Source organism: Vulpes vulpes, chromosome 3 (genome assembly GCF_048418805.1).
Source record: "Vulpes vulpes isolate BD-2025 chromosome 3, VulVul3, whole genome shotgun sequence".
Lineage (NCBI taxonomy): Eukaryota > Metazoa > Chordata > Mammalia > Carnivora > Canidae > Vulpes > Vulpes vulpes.
In genome coordinates, this window is record NC_132782.1 from 102990976 (window position 1) to 103008328 (window position 17353).

At 49.1% G+C, this 17353-nt stretch overlaps 1 protein-coding gene across 4 annotated transcripts in view; it reads left to right on the forward strand.

Annotated features, from left to right (window-relative positions):
- The window catches only part of MYH11 (myosin heavy chain 11), a 112286-nt gene that overhangs the window by 30029 nt on the left and 64904 nt on the right, over positions 1-17353 (forward strand). For all 4 annotated transcript variants that reach the window (XM_026003166.2, XM_026003167.2, XM_026003165.2 and 1 more), the window contains exon 4: positions 12207-12234. In XM_026003166.2, coding sequence (XP_025858951.2) covers positions 12207-12234 — 28 coding nt within the window. The remainder of the gene's footprint in view (positions 1-12206; positions 12235-17353) is intronic.

A 17353-nucleotide genomic window follows, 5' to 3' on the forward strand; every position in this document is an offset into this window, starting at 1 on the left:
GCCCATTCAGCCCAGTTAAAATTTTAAGCAACAAATACTTTTCTTCCAGAATTTTTAAGGCATGCCTTCATAGCCTTCTAGCTTGCTTTGTTTCCGAAAAGATAAAAGCCAATATGATTTTTTTTTTCCAATCTGATTCTTAATCTCTTGTGTGTGACCAATTTTTTTTTCTTCTCCTCTGGAAGCGTTTAGAGCTCTCTTTATCCCTGTGTTCATGATGATGGGATTTGTCATGGGTCTGCTTTCACCCACTGTGCTAGAGGCTTCGTGGATGCTCTTAATCTATAAACTCCTGGCGTTAAATTCTGGGAAATTTTTGTGAATTACTTCCTTGGTGATTTATTTCTCTCTGTGTTCTCTGTTCTGCTTTTCTAGAAGTCTTCTCATGTCCAGAATTGAACTGTTCCCTTTTTCATCTCCTTCTCTTCTTCTTCTTTTTTTCTGGGCTGTCACCTCCTAGTGATTTATTTCAACTTCTGTCTGATGTATTAGTAGCTTTCTTCAGACGTCTGCTGATTCTCCACTGTCTGTTCATCTGGGATGATCCAGTGCAATGCTGCCAGGTGCTCAACAGGCTTTGCAGGAGGAGCTTGCTGGTGATGAGCTTAGCTATAGTTTGGTTAGAGCTGGGCCATCGCACTGGGGCACTTCTGATAGATCTTTCCATCTTTTCTTGTCCTTGGGCTGATCAGCTTTTTCAGGGAAGATTCATGCAATCTTCTTCCTGGAGGGTAAAGATCTGTCTACCGTCATTTTGAGGGTCTAGTCCAGAGGCTAAGCATTTCAAACTGTGGAATGAAACTTGCAGATTATCCTTTCAGTACAGTCCCTGGTGCCCCTCACCCCTCCAGGAATTTTATTCTTCCGAAAATAAAATCTGCCTCCTGCTATGGGCCATGGCAAGGGCAGTCACTTGTATCTTGCTTATCTAGCACCTTCTTAAACAGACTTGCAGGCATTCCTTGTATTTGCATGTGTCCTCCTTTGCCCTGTCTTCACGAGCCCCCTGCTGCCACCAGTTACTGAGGGGACAGGGGGTTCTGTGATGAAATTGGGTCGCTTCTAGCTTTCCCCACTACCAGCTTAGACTTCTTTCCTGGGCCTGTCCTCACTCATCCCATTTTCTGGCTTCCAAGACTTCATTACACTTCATTCTTTTCCAGTTCATTTCAACTGGTTCATGTGTGCTTGAAAAATCCCTTTACTGGAATTTTACTCAGGTTAGGGGAGGAAGAAGCAGTAGCTGTGTGTGCCCAACCCACTATTCCTCAATGGAAATTCCCTCAAACCTTCTTTTCAAAGAAGTGATAATCACAATAGTGGATTTTCCCCCCAAATCACAATAGTGGATTTCCCCCCAAAACGTATTATAAGTCATCTCTACATCCAATGTGGTGCTCGAACTCACAATCCCGAGATCAAGAGTCAAATATGCTCTACCTACTGAGCCAGCCAGGGGCCCTAGTGATAATGGATTTTTAATATGTGCCTCCTCTGTGCTCAGGGATTTACAGGAATATTTCCAGTAATCCTAACCCCCAACCTGCAAGGCAGACAAGATCAGATTAAGATCTTTAGAATTAAGCCTTGGGGCGCCTGGGTAAATCAGTCAGTTAAGCATCTGCCTTCAGCTCCGGTCATGATCCCAGGGTCCTGGACTCGAGCCCCACATCAGGCTCCCTGCTCAGCAGGGAGTCTGCTTCTCCCTCTCCCTCTGCTCCTCCCTCCCCCCAGTTTGTGCTCTCTCTCTCTCTCTCTCAAATAAAAAAATCCTTTTAAAAAATAAGTAAAATAAAATTAAGCCTTGAAACTATTATAGTGTCCACATGGGTAATCCAGAATAAAAACAATACTAAATTATAAAGTCAGGAGTGCCAACAACGTTTTTGTTTTTCCCCATCACATTTCCGTTGCTATTTTTAAAAAATATTTTCTTTATTTATTCATGAGAGACACACAGAGAGAGGCAGAGACACAGGCAGAGGGAGAAGCAGGCTCCCCGCAGGGAGCCCGATGCAGGACTAGATCCCAGGACCCTGGGATCACGACCTGAGCCAAAGGCAGACTTTCAACCACTGAGCCACCCAGGTGCCCCCCCATTGCTGGTTTTTATAAAACAGCAAATACCAAATCCTTTCAAAAGTTTTCATCAACTTCTCCTCCCTTCATCCCCGAGGTGTGCGTGTGCACGTGGGCCTGTGTTTATATGACTTGTGCACACATCCAACCCTGGAGGCAGGTGCAATTATTAGCCTCATTTTAGAGCCTAGGAAACTGAGGCTTGGGGAGGTGAAGAACTTGCCAAAGGTCCCGCCGTGAGTGTCGGAGCTGGATTTGAACTTGGCTTATCTGCTACCCACGCCTAAGGCTTGCCGGTTGATGGATGGCCCTAGCTGCTGCATTGAGCCCCTAATGGTCCCCAGGGAAGGTGGTTTGCTCCTGGAAAGGTCTCTCATCTTACCTGTCAGGCTCAGCCCTGGCAAAGTGACTGCTAGGTGATCGGGGTAAATTAATAGGGTGTTAAGTGGGGAAAGCACCACTATTGAGGCTTTCCTGATAAGCCACTTCAGATCTCCTGCCTCCCCTGCCCGGGTGGGGTGGGGGGCCTGGGGGAAGGGTGTGAAAGGCACATAGGATTGATTTCCTTCTGATGTGTTGAGTGGAGCCCTCAGGATTTGTTACTCTGTGCAAGATAGCAGCTGGGAGTGTTTCATCCTCATGTAGTTAGCACCAAGGGCCACTATCAGTGGATTAAAAAAGAAAGCACAGCCGGTGGGCCTCTATCAGCTCGGGGCTCTTGGCTGAACCCTCTTCAAACTGAAGGGAAATCTGGGAGATGGCATGATCTAACCTCTAAGCTCTCTGCTTTGCAAGTTCTCACACTCAGTGGCATCCCTCTCTCTGGGGTCAGCAGGCCCTAGGGTGCTGCAGGGGCCTGGGGGCTCCTCAGGCTCACCCCCTCCCCAGAGGCTGCTCTGGAAGCTTGGCAGGGAGAGGGATGACACCGATGTCCCCCTGGCTGACCGCTATGGAAAGCCTGCAGGGCTCGGCCCTCTCCGGCACCATGCAGGACCGTACCCAGCGGCAGAGCCTGCCCACTGGACAGACGGATGAAACCGACCCTCACGGTACCAAGCAAGTTGGCCCTAGAGCCCGGTGTCCCACCTGGAGGTGTCCCCCTCTGCTGCCCTTGAAGCATTTATCTTCCCTCCAAGGCTGGTAGTATGGTAGTGGGGTGCTGTTACCCCCATTTCACAGACCAGGAAACCGAGGCCCCAGGAGGCTGAGGGGTAGGCTTAGCCCTTCTCGCTTGAAAGCGCTGAACCTGGCCCGATACCCTGTGCCCTCGGGACAGAATCGCTGCTGTCCAGAATCACTTCTCTCGAACTCTCCATTTCGGATGACATTGATGACGGCCCTGGCGACGATCAGAGCAGGTGCTGAGGGCCTCAACGTGCAGGGGCAATTTTAAGCTTTGTGCACCCAGTCTTCACTGTTTTCATGTCCTTGAAAGGTGTGGATTTTGGTACCTGTGTTCCTCGTAAGAACAGTGTCTTGCCTCAGAGGTGGAGCCTGGCAGTCATTCCAGGTGGCTTTGCTCCAGAGACCGTGCTCCTTTGACAATGTGGCCCCAGAGAGCGGGGACCAGATGCGTGGTTGGAGATTTTGCAGCGGCTCTTGCCTCTGCATCTGGCCTGGTGGCAGGGAGGACAGACGGTGGCTCCGTCTGCCCAGCTCGGTCCTCACCGAGTCCCTGGGACGTGTAGCTATCATGAGAGGTTCACGTTCTTTGCCAGGAAAAGAGGAAGGAGAAAGGATCATCTGATTCTGATGAGCCTTTTATGGACCGCCTGTGGTGTCTTACTCGAAGGGGTGAGAGTTCCGGAGAATTCTTTTTTTTTTCCTTTTTTTTTTTTTTTTTTTTTTTTTTAACAAGCAGTATTGAGTTGAAGAAGCAGGCATGCTTAGGGGGCTTGGGAAGCTCTGGCTGGTGCCTGTTGTTCCCTCGGTGTTCTGCTGACCTCAAAGAGAATCTGGCTCCCTGTTCCCCTTTTGATTCAACAGTGTTGAGACCCCACTGTGGGCTGTGGGATGGTGAGGAGGGGCACCATCTACTTGGCGGGGATGAGGCGAGGGAGAAGGCGGGGATTAATCACATCATCCCCACAAATACATGTGCTATGGAAGGGAGTTCCAGGGAGCTGTGAGCTGGACCCTGGGGCCTGTCATATTCTGGGAGGGCAGGCAAGGCGACACATGGGCATAACAAGGAGGTGGCTCTGGGATCCATAAACTGGTTGGGGCTGGAGCAGAGAGAAGGAGGGAGAGTGGGGCCGGGGCAGCTGAGGCCCAAGAGACCACCATGAAAATATTGGTTTTGCCCTGACCCCATCCATCAACTGGCCAGGTCTGCCGTTAAAGATGCCAGTGCTCTGTGTGGGTTTGGGTTCCTGCTGGGGTCCAGCACAAACCCTCAGAGGTATCTCTTCCCACCCAGAATCTCTTCCTAGCAGCTCTGCTGGAGGAGAAGGTGGGAGAGGAAGTCCAGAAGAAGAGAAGGATCCTGACTTGCAGAGTGTGTAGTGGGTTAGGGCATGGGCTCTGGAGCTGGGTTCAAATCCCTGTTCTGCAATGCACCCACTTCTTTGTGTCTGGTTTGCTTTTGTCCTGTGAGGCTAATAATTGGGCCTGTTCCAATTGTGGCAAGGGTTAATTTGGACAGTGCATGGGGAACACGCTGCCTGTTCACAGCAAGTGCAGCAGGTGTTAGCTGTCATCTGGAACCTTCTGGCCTCCGCCTTCATGGGTGGAGGTGACCCTACAGGGACCCAGGCTTGGCCACCTCCCCCTCGCTGGGTCCCCTAGCAGCCTGGCATGGGAAGGAAGAGAAGCAGTGAGCCTGGGTCTGTTCTTAGTCCCAGCTTGGTTTTCTCCTTTTATGGTCAGCCTGCAGGCCTCTGGCTCCCCAGCCGTAAACCACGAGCTTGTGTTTGGGATCGAGCCGAAATAGCTGGTCTGTGGGGAGCTGGGCGTCCCCTGAGAGTCTTCGGGCCCACTTCGGGGGAGGGACCACCGGAGTCCTTTATCTCTTCGGAAAGCTCACCCGCATACTTGCACGTCCAAGGCCAGACCCCAAGTCTGGGGAGAAGGAGAAAGAGGGGCATGTGTAGGGGTGAGTGTGAGGTAAGGAGAGCCCCAGGGCTCCTGGCTGGGTGAAGCTGGAATGCCAGCTCCAGCCCTGCACACCTCGGCTCCTGGACTGTGTCCTCTCTGTCTGTGGGACCCTCTGTGTCCCAGACCCTCTGCTTGAGAGGCATCTGCTTCGTGGATTCCTACAAAATCTTCTCTTCTCCAGGCAGCTCGGTATCACTTCAGCTGCCAAGACTTAAACCATCCCTCTCTCAGGCAGCAGCAAATACCCGTCCTAGGAATTGCTCACTCCTTTTGGTCATTGCTTTGCCCATCTGACTCCCACACTGCCTTGTAAGCCTCTCAAAAGCAGACTTCCAGAGGACTTCATGAATTTCACGTTTCTAGGGGCTGGCACATGGTAGGGGGTCAGGACTTGTTTGCTGAGTGAGTATGTGACTGCAGATGGAAGTGTTCACCCTTGCTTCTGTCTCGGTTGCCTTGACAGAAGAAGAGATGCCAATGAGGAAGCATTTCCCCGGTACCTACTATGTGTCAGGCACTGTTCCTGGCACCTGAGAACAGGCACAGCCCTTGACCTTCAGCATTTCAGGGCTGGGAGGAGAAGCATTGAAAGCAGTTTTATAACTTGTGAAAAACAAATAGCTCTGTGTGAAGTTTAAGGAGTCCAGGCTCTCGATTCAGACATGGTATAAGCTTAGCATTGTTTTTAAAAAAAGTTTTATTGTGGGGGCACCGAGGTGGCTCAGTCAGGTAAGCATCTGCCTTGGGCTCAGGTCATGATCTTACGGTCCTTGGTCCTCGGATTGAGCTCTGAGTCAGGCTCCCTGCTCAGTGGGGAGCCTGCTTCTCCCTCTGCCTCTGCCCCTCCCCCTGCCTGTGCACTCTCTCTCTCTCCATCAAATAGATGAATAAAATCTTTTAAAAAGTTTTATTATATGGTTTATATACCACAAATTAATCCATTTATTATTTTTTTAAATATTTATTTATTTATTTATTCATGAGAGACACAGAGAGAGGCAGAGGGAGGAGAAGCAGGCCCCATGCAAGGAGCTCAATGTGGGATTCGATCCCAGGACCCCTGGATCGTGCCCTGAGCCGAAGGCAGATGCTCAACCACTGAGCCACCCAGGTGTCCCAGATTCATTTAAAGTATACAATTCCCTGGTCATTAGTGAATTTACAGGAGTATGCAGTCATCACAATCTAATTTTATATTTCTTTCACCCTCCCCCAGCCAAAAAATTGTGTGCCCGTCGGTAGTCACCTCCCTGTCCTACCTACAGTTCCCAGGCGATCGCTTGTCTACTTTCGGTCTCTTTAGATTTGTCTACTTTGGACACTTCCTATCAATGGAATGAATGCTACCAGATGTGGCCCTCCCTGAGCAGAATGGCTTCATGTTATAGCAAGTGTCAGTGCTTTATTTCTTCTTTATGGTGGAGTAATACTCAACTCTATGGACGTACCCCATTTTGTCTATCCCCTTAGCATCTGATGGATTTCTTTTTATTGTTTCTACTTATGAGCTATTATCAATAATGTAAAGTAGTGTAATTTTTACAAAGTTGGAAAAGAAAAACCCTGCCTGTCCTATCATGGATAAATGACCGGTTATTTTTCCAGATAATCTGTACCCTTTCCTGCTACAAAATATTGAGGTGAAACAATGATTGTAATGAGATTAAGTGCTATGATGGAGGGAACCTTTGGACTCTCAAAGCCAGGGCCACCACTAAGCCACATGGTGTCTTTGTAAAAATAGAGAAAGGCACTCTTTTCTCAAGGCACTTTTCCTCCACCTGTTAGAAGATTGTCTTAATAAATGTACAAATCTAAAATGACCCATGTGAATGGTTCCCTCTAGAGTTACGCAGTGTATGACCTGTACCACTGTCCATGGTAGCCCTAGAGGGGGCATGCAGTAGAAGGGCCTCCAATTTAGCTCTAGGGAGGTATAGAGTCAGAGAAAAATCATAGAGGAGGTGACTGTCAAGATGCCGTTTCAACAATGGATTGGAATGGGACACCTGGGTGGCTCAGTAGGGTGATCATCTGACTATTGGTTTTGGCTCAGGTCATGATCTCAGGGTCATGAGACCAAGCCCTGTGTCCAGCTCCATGCTCAGCAGGGGGTCTGCTTGAGATTCTCTCCCTTTCCCTCTGCCTTCCCTCTTCCCCCCACTGCTCATGCTTGCTCTCTCTTGTTCTCTTTCAAATAAATAAATCTTTAAAAAAAATAGTGGATTGGGGTATATACCCTAAAGAATTGAAAATGAATTCTCAAATAAAAACTTGTACTTGAATGTTCAGAGTAGCACTACCCACAATAGCTGAAAGATAGGAAACAACCCAAATGCCCATCATTGGACAAATGGACACACAAAATATGGTATATCCATGTAATGGAATATTAGCAAGCCATAGAAAGGAAGGGAGTTCGGACACATGTCAATAACAGGGAGGAATTGTGCAAACATCATGCTAAGTGAAACAAGGCAGACACAAAAGGCTACATTCTGTACAATTGGATTTATGGGAAATGTCTGGAATAGGTAAGAAAAGAGAAGAAAGCAGATTGGGGGTTAACGGAGTGGGGAATGAAGAGTGACCGGTGAATGGGCAGATGAGAATGTTCCGGAACTAGATGTGCCCTAGACACACCATGCACAGTGCACAACGCTGTGAACGTACGACACACCGCCCAAGTGTTGGCTTTGACTTGGTTAATTTTGCGTTAGGCGAATTTCACCTCCAGGGGGATAAGGAGGAGGAGGAAAATGGGTCAGGCAGGGCCAGAGCGCTGTGGGCAGGAGCGGCAGAGTGCAAAGTTCGGGCGGGGGGGCGGGGTACCCTGCTTCCCACATCCAGACGACTCTTGCCCCCTCGGGTCAGATGGAATATGCTCGGGCTCCGCGGGAGGTGGAAGGCCCCGGGAAGGTGCAGGTCAGCCCGCGGTGCCCACGCCAGGCCTCCCTGCGCCCCGTGGCCGGCGCCGTCAGCTTCCCACGCCTGCAGGCCGTATGTGTTTCCGATGGGAATGTCCCCGGCCTGAGGTCCCCGGTGGCCCCCTGCTGCCTCTCCTGGGGACCTCCTGTGAGGAAAGGCCCCAGGACCAGCGCCTGACCCTATAAATCTCCTGTGCTCTGGGCCAGGCTTCCCAAGGCTGCTGGGGGAAGCCTGACCCCCCTCCCCCTCTCTCTGGAGCAGATGGATCAGGAGAGCCTGTCTGTCTGTCAGTCTCAAAATCATTCCTGAAAATAGTGGAGGTTGTCTGGGCCAGCCCCCAGGGGCGGGGCGGGGTGCCCCTCTGCTTGGTTCTGATCACAGGATGATCTGGGTTGTTTTTTTTTTAAATATTTTATTTATTTATTTGAAAGAGAGAGAGAGAGAGAGTATGAGTAGGGTGAGAGGCAGAGGCAGAAGCAGACTCCCCGCTGAGCAGGGAGCCCAGTGCAGGGCTCGGACCCAAGGCCCTGGGATCATGACCTAAGCCGAAGGCAGGCGCCCAACCGACTGAGCCACCCAGGTGCCCCCTGACTGTTTTTAACGGGTTTCTTATTTTGCTCTGCTCCTGAGCGGGTTTCTCCTTCTGGGTGGAAGTTAGAGACCCACACATCCACATTCCCTGATGCCAGGACGAGGAGCCGGGTTGTACCTATGCCGGGCGCCTCCCACTGCAGATGCCCCATGGACAGGAGAGGTGCCCCTGACTTCAGTCTCTCTCTACAATGCACTGGGGACATTTAAGTTTTTTCCTCTGTTTTAATCTCGGAAGGAGGTGCCACCCGTGTACGAGTGTGGGTTGCCCGAGGAAGGAAAAACAGCCTGCCCCTGCTAGCTGTGAGACTGTGCTCATTTTCTAGGGCTGCTGTACAAACTGCTATGGACTTGGTGGCCAGAGAAGTGGGATTTGTTTTCTCTGACTGCTCTGGAGGCCCAAAGTCAAGGCATTGGCCAGGCTGGCTCCTTCTGGAGGCTCTGAGGAAGAATCTGGGTTGTGTCTCTCTCCTGGCTTCGGGTAGTGCCTGGCTCCTTGGCACTCCTCGGCTTGTAGACACATCCCTCCTGTCTCTCCTCCTCCTTCACATGGCCTTCTCCCTGTGTGTCTTTTTTTTTTTTTTTTAAAGATTTTATTTACTTATTCATGATAGAGAGAGAGAGAGAGAGAGAGAGAGAGAGAGGCAGAGGGAGAAGCAGGCTCCACACAGGGAGCCCGACGTGGGACTCGATCCCGGGTCTCCAGGATCACACCCTGGGCCAAAGGCAGGCATTAAACTGCTGAGTCACTCAGGGATCCCCTCTCCCTGTGTCTCTAATCTCACCATCCTTTCTCTTAATAATAAGAGCTCCGGTCATTGATTTAGATCCTACCCTAAGTCCCGGATCATCTCATCTGGAGATCTTTCATTATACCTGTAACACCCTGATTTTAAATAAGGTCACCTTTTGAGTTTTAGAGCAGACATATCTCCTGGGGTGGGGGTGGGGGGGCGGCGCAGTGACCTGGGGCGGGGGTGCACAGTGACCTGAGGCAGGTCACCTTCCTTCTGCACTCTGTTTCCCTCATCTGTAAAATGGGGGTGAAGCCAGGGCTCACCTCTGGGGCTGCCATGGGAATTAAATGGGTTACGTAGCACCGAAGGAGCTCAGCACAGGTGTGAGGGGCAGTGAGCACTCTGGAGGGGCACTTACTGGGGGCATTGTGGGTAGTGGTGGCTGTTTCCCTTCTCTGTGTCCTAAGCTTCGGGATTATAGTGGTTTCCTCAAGAGCAGTAAAGAGTATTTTTTGCATTGGCCAATTTTTGGCGAGATGAGGGGACGGCAATGCATGCCCATAGCACAAACGTGAACAGGTTAGAAGCAGATGGCATGAAAGTAGGTGTCCCACCTGTTCTGATTCTCAGGAACCCTCTCCTCAGGGCCAGCCACTGCGGGCCGTGTCAAGTTGGTGGCTTCACTGTATAGCCAATGCGTATATAGGTACTTGAGGGTGTGTGTGCATATATACGTGTATGTGTGTGTGTGCATGTGTAGCGATATACCTCTTTTTATTTATTTCTTTAGAGAGAGCATGGGCAAGTGGGGTGGAGAGGGAATCTCAAGCTGAGCTTATGACCCTGGGATCAGGACTTGAGCCTAAATCAAGAGTCAGATACTTAACCGACTGATCCACCCAGATGCACCCCTATGTTGGACTTTTAAAGAAACTTCCAGGGGTACCTGGGTGGCTCAGTGGTCAAGTATCTGTCTTTGGCTCAGGGCATGATCCTGGAGTCTTGGGATCAAGTCCCACATCGGGCTCCATGCATGAAACCTGCTTCTCCCTCTGCCTATGTCTCTGCCTCTCTCTCTCTGTGTGTCTCTCATGAATACATAAATTCGTAAATTAAAAACCTTTCAAAAAAATAAAGAAAGAAAGAAAGAAAGAAAGAAAGAAAGAAAGAAAGAAAGAAAGAAAGAAAGAAACTTCCAGAGTGGGAGAGTGTTAAGTTGCAGTGATCGGCAACACAGCATGTCAGGAAGATCACTCTGAGCAGGAAGGTGTTTGGAAGAGGACAGGGCGAGATCTTTGGCGAGGTGTGGATTGAGACAGCCCGAGCCCCATGGCAGCAAGGACAGAGCCAGGGAATGGATTTCAGAAACACTTGCAGAAATTTCAGAAACTGGATGGATGGGATCCCTGGGTGGCGCAGCGGTTTGGCGCCTGCCTTTGGCCCAGGGCGCGATCCTGGAGACCCCGGATCGAATCCCACGTCGGGCTCCCGGTGCATGGAGCCTGCTTCTCACTCTGCCTATGTCTCTGCCTCTCTCTCTCTCTCTGATGACTATCATAGATAAATAAAAATTAAAAAAATAAAAAAAAGAAACTGGATGGATTGCAGAAAACTTGGGCGTTGCCTGTCAGCAGATAGGATGCCCCGATTTCTCAGTTATAGCTAATTGGCCGATAACTGAAGGCGTCGGTAACTGTCCCCATATCCCTCGTAGGACAGAAAATGAGTTCCAGACTCTGGCTTCACCCTCTGAGGCCACTTTAAGAGTCGAAGGTGATCAGTAATGTCTACTTTATCACATTTAATCTCATGGTGCCCTGTGTTCCCCAGCAAGGCTCTCTGGGGGTCAGCCATAGATCAACCCAGCACTGATATGATCCAGGAAAGGAATGTTTGGAGGACTGTCAGCGGGCTTGCAGGTGGGGTGGGAAGCCTGGAGAGCCAGCCTCAGAAATGGCAGGAATGGGCTTCTCGGGACCTGGGGCAGGGCCTGAGGTCTCTGTCCACCTGCTGTGCTTCCCCATCCTCTTGGCTGGGGGACCCAGTGGGGCAGCCCCCCTAAGACTGAACATGATGGCAGGGGTGGGGTCAGAGGCACGTCTCCTAGAGGAACACAGGATGCTCTTCCCAGAAGAGGTGATGTGAGGGGCACCTGGGTGGCTCAGTGGTTGAGCGTCTGCCTTGGGCTCAGGGCATGATCCTGGGGTCCTGGGATCGAGTCCCGCATGGGGGAGCCTGCTTCTCTCTCTGCCTGTGTCTCTGCCTCTCTCTCTCTGTGTCTCTCATGAATAAATAAATAAAACCTTTTTTAAAAAAAGGAAATGCTAGGTTTTCAAACCCAAACTGTCCACTACCCTACATTCCAGGTGCAGAAACTGAGGCATAGAGGGGTTAAGACTATCCACCCAAGGCCACAGAACTGAGAAGTGGCTGAGTGGGACCCCAGTCTGTTCTGTCTGGCAGATTGGGATCCCGGGTCCCCACCCCACCCACCCTCGGAGCTGGAGGCGCTGGGATGCCCACGGCCTTCCAAACTAGCCAGGCCCCAGCATCTTTCTGGGGCTGCCTCCAGGACGTGGGGGTAGGGAAGAGTATCTAAAAGAGCCCTGCTGTCCTCTTGGCTCTACCCTAGGCAATGAGTCCAGTTGGTCCATCACCCCCTTTGGTGGGGCAAGTGTGCAGAAGCTTTGGATGGGGGTGTTGGGGGGAGGCATATCCAGACCCTCAGCTTGGAGCTACTTCTAATTCACGGCCTTTTTTTCTTTCTGTTTGCAGATCGAGAGGACCAGTCCATTCTGTGCACGTAAGTGGAGCCTCTGTTTTTTTTTTTTCCTCCTGTTTTTCTATGGTCGAGATGCAACCTACTAAAGAGAAAAGGTCCCTGAGGGCGAGGCCTTTGCTTACCGTTGCTGATGCCTCGCTTGTATCTGGTGTGGAGTAGATGCACGCTCAATGTTTGCTGAACGGAAGTCCTCGTGCCAAGGTAGGCACATCCCAACTGCCAGTGGGACCTGGCGCCGTCTGGCTCTGCGCCATCCCCCTTTCCTAGAACTCGCATTTATTGAGCACTTACTGCATGCTCGGCCCTGAACTATTGACAGAGTTGTGCCTCTTTGCAGAACAGCTGTGTGAAGGTGGAAGGCATCTCTGTTAGTGAAGAAACCTTGGCTTGTGTTACTGCCCTAACAGGTCACAGTGAGCAAGCACATTTGTGCCGTATTTGGTTGGCATCACTGTGTCTTCAAAGACCCAAATACGTTAGCTCAGTTTAGAATCATTCAGGGAATCTTCTATACTCAGGAACATCCCTCCTGTCATAGGCAGGATAATGCCCAACACCCCCCCACCCCCGCCCAGTGATCTCTGCATCCTAATTTCTGGAAGCTGTATGTCAGGTCATGTGGCCTGGGGGCATGAAGATTGCAGATGCTGTTAAGGTTGCTAATCAGTGGACCTTAATATACGGAGATTGTCAAGGTTATCCAGATGGCTCAGAGTCATCACAAGGTTTTTTTTTTTTTTTAAGATTTTATTTATTTATTCATGAGAGACACAGAGAGAGAGGCAGAGACACAGGCAGAGGGAGAAGCAGGCTCCCTGTGGGGAGCCCGATGTGGGACTCGATCCCAGGACCCCAGGATTGTGACTTGGACCATAGACAGATGCTGAACCATTGAGCCACCCAGGTGCCCGCAGTCCTCCTACCTTGACCCCACCTAGCCTTAGCCCTTCTGCTCTAGTTTGGAAGAAGAAATACTTCCCAGTAGAAGCCTACAGGATTTTTAAGATGTTTTTTGATAACATGGTCTAATATTGAGGGGACACAGATACCTCAAGAGGGCAGTGCTGTGGTTAGGAGGTGGGCCCTTGGAGGCACAGGGCTAGGTCTGCTTTCCTGCCTCACTGCATGCTGGCAGTTTGTCCTTGGGCAGGCTGGGTAAGTCTGCAAACCTCAGTGTTCTCATCTGTAGAATGGGGATATCAATTGTGACCCCACCCCTGGGGTTGTTGGGAGGACCAAAGGGGCAGTATCGAGGGGGATAACTTAGCATGGTCCCTGGCGTGTAGTAGGTGCCGCCTCATTGTTGGCTGGTTGTCTGATGCAGTGGTGGTATTTTGCCGGAGTTTTGCTGAGCCTTGCTTGTGGGAGGCGCCATGGTGTTCAGGAGAGAAACCCAGGCCTAGGAATCAGAATCCTGGCTGCAATAGAACCTCTACTTGCACAGATCCAAGGATCCCTGAGTTAGACCTCTGTAATTTTTAGGGCAGGATCAACAAAGTATGACCCAAGGGCCAAATCCAGCCCTTGGTCTGTTTTCATAAATAAAGTTTTATCAGAACACAGCCACACCCATTCATGTCTGTGTTGCTTGTGGCTGCTTTAGGGCCACTATGACTGAGGGGTGAGTATTTGCAATAGACATCACTTGTGTCCCTCAGAGGCTCAAATATTTACTCTCTGGCCCTTTACAGAAAAAGTTTTCCCACCCTCAGCTTTAGGCGAATCAATAAACTTCTCTCTACTTGCTTTTTCTCTTTTTTTCCATTCTACCATAGAAACAAAATAAATTTTTTAAATTTTCACTTAAATTGAAGTGCAAAATGCATGCGGACACATATTTTAATTTTTTTTTTTTGTAACTGTAAGACTAATGCAGATAAATACCCATAAGTGAACAGTAGGAAGACTTCACCCACAGTCCACTGCCAAGCTTGGCCCCAGTAAATGGTTTTGGGATTTTTAAAAAAGATTTTATTTGTTTGTTTGTTTGTTTGTTTGTTTGTTTGTTTAAGAGAGAGTGAGAGCACGTGAGTAAGGGGAGAAGCAGAGGGGGAGAGAGAGGGAATCTTAAGCAGCTTCCCTGCCGAGGACAGAGGTTAACATGGGACTTGATCTCAGGACCCTGAGATCATGACCTGAGCTAAAATTAAGTGTCAGATGCTCAACAGACTGAGCCACCCAAAGCACCCCTCACCCCAGTGAATCTTGATGTAGCTCTTCTTTTTTTTTTTTTTTCTATAGGCTGTTTTAAACATAAACATGAACTCGGTTATATGCATACTTTTTTCTCTTACTCTTTTCCATTTGACATTCCACCGACATCACGTTTCCACATTATTTACAAATGTCCCTTTTGGATGACCACTGACCCTCCAGGGAGCCAGTGAAACACCTGACCAGACCCCCAGTGTGGCGCTCTTAGGTCATTTAAATTTTATCCTCAAATAAAAATATGATGATGACCAACTTTATGGGCAAAACTTCCTCTGTGATCCCTCAGCTTCTTTCTTGGGGCCGGAAGTAGGATCGCAGAAGTAGGATCACAAAAGCCAAGGTTGTGTCTGGCTTAAGGCTCCTGATTCCAGAGCTTGTTTTTTTAAAAAAAACAAAACAAAACAAAAAAACTTGTGTTTCTCCAACCTCATTCACCTGGCACCGTGGTTAGGGTTTTGACCGTATGTGCATGTTATTGTTAAATTAATATTATTCTTTAAGTGGAATCGCTTTAAAAAATAGAATAGTTTTGAAATTATTTTAGATTTACCAAAAAAATTGCCGAGATAGAGTTCCCATACCCCACCTGCCAAGTTTCAGTTTCTCCTGATAGTAACATGTGACGTCACCACGACACGTGTCACCCGAAGACACCAGCATTGGGACATCACAGTTAATTGAACTGTAGACTGTAGGTTCACTAATTTTAACTTAAATTGAAATGTAAAAATGCATGTGAACACAGAAATTTAATTTTTTTTGTATTCTGTTCCATGAGCCCATCCAGAATTGCATCTTGTCATCATGTCTCCCTAGGCTCTCCTTGGCTATGACAGTTTCTCAGACGTTCCTTATTTTCCATGACCCAGATGGTTTTGAGGACTAACCGGGGCTTTAGCAGAACACCCCTCAAACTGGGTTTGTCTGATGTTGTTCTAGGTCACTAGACTGCCGTTATGGGTTTGGGGGAGAATTATGCAGAGACCAGGTGACTTCTTCATGCTACCATATCGGGGGGGTACATCAGACCCATGTGACACCCACATGACACTAAGGTGACCTGTCCCTGGTGATGTTAACCATCCTCACCTGGTCCACATTGTATCTTCTGGGTTTAGCGATCATGTCTGTGCCAATTGTTGCTGTCCTGGTCAGCTTATTTTGGGGACCTTGTGCAGCTTAAAACCATCTCAGGTACCCCTGAGTGTGGGTCCTGCTAGATTTCTGTCCCCAGATGTGGCTGCACGTTGGCTCCTGAGCGACTGCCGTTTTGACTCCAAGACAGGCCAGAGTTTCACTTTAGGGGCAGCCAGTGAGCTTGACACGTGGCTACAGAAAGCCATGTACCCTGTCTGAGCCTCAGTTTCCTTACCTGTAAAATGGGCAGCTGCACCCACCTCCCAGGGGGGTTGTGAGGCATCCCTGAGTCAATTCATGGAAAGCACTGAGCACGGTGCCGGATAGTGTCATTTCAGGCTCAGTGAACATAATTGTCACTCATCAGTTATTTTTGAAAGTGCTGCGTCACCCTTAGCCATGCTAATAAGTGAAAGCAAGGGAAACCTATAGGGTGACAGATAGGTAGCCAATCATATTCATGATAAGCCATGAACGTGACTTTCTTTTTTTTTTTTAAATACTTTTAAGGCGTTTATTTATTAAAATGTTCTCTGCCAAGGTATGTCCATGGTTTTCTTAATGCATTTTTAGACATGGCCAGTAGATCTACAGCTGGCTGCTTACATGCCTTTGTTGTATCCCCAGACCAGGATTTACAAGTACAAATGCCTCGGAGAGGCTGGCAGGTAACAGAAGGGGGTGGATTAGGTCAGGGGTGACATTAGGGAGTAGCGGGGACTGTGGCAAACTGCAAAGTTCACACGCATTCGAGGGGCAGCTGCAATTGTGCCCGAGACAACTTATACTGTGGGAGAATGCTGACCCACTGTTCCTAGAGCTAGCTGGGGGTTTTTGCCTCCCCCAAGAGGATCCAGAACTCTGGATTTTAGAAAACACAGCCAGTCTGCCCTTGCTTTTTCCACTCAGCAGTGGACCTTAGAGTGTGTTCTTTCTGGTCCTACAAAAACCAGCCTCCCTCCCTGTGACTGCCCAGAAATGCTGTGTTTTATAAAACTACCCTCCATGGACTGTAGCTGTGATTGTTTCCAGGCTTAAAAAATATAGAGAAGTACAACATAAAAGATACATAGATATATATATAGATAAAAGATATAAATATATATCATATATATTATATACAATCAATCCTTCTTATTTCTTGATTCTGTATTTGCCAATTCACCTACTTGCTAAAATTTATTTGTAACCCCCAACTGAGACTCCGGGTGCTTTTGGGGCTCTTCAAAGACACACGCCAAGCCAGGAAAAGTTTGAGCAGCCCAACAGGGCACACCTTCCCAGCTAAGGGAACTCTCCTTTCCTGTTTCAACTCCTGAGCTGTGAGCAGGGGCCCTCTGTGTGCTAGATTCAGCACCACATGGTTTGCATTTTTGTAGCTTTTAACAAGATTTTAACATGATTTCACCGTTAATAGTGCATCCCAAGCGTGGGGCTGAAGCGCCGTCTTCCTAAGCACGAGATGGCTAGCTGTGCCTTATAGAGCAAATTCATGTGCTGGATGAGCTTCTTTCAGGCATGAGTTTTAGAGCTGTTGGCTGTGAGTTCAACGTTGACAAATCAATTATATATATGAAAGTGTCTTTAAACAGAAACACACATTAGGCGAGATTATATAGGGAGCAGTTGGCAGAGGAGCCTTTTGAGCACCTGTGCACCAGGTGGGAGCCACACATCTCCCCAGGCTCCCAGGTAGCAACAGTGTTGCTCATCGGCATCTGACAGAGAGGAGCAGGTGAGAGTGTGCCTTGGAGATGGCTTCCTAGCTGTGCGACCCTGCACAGGTCAC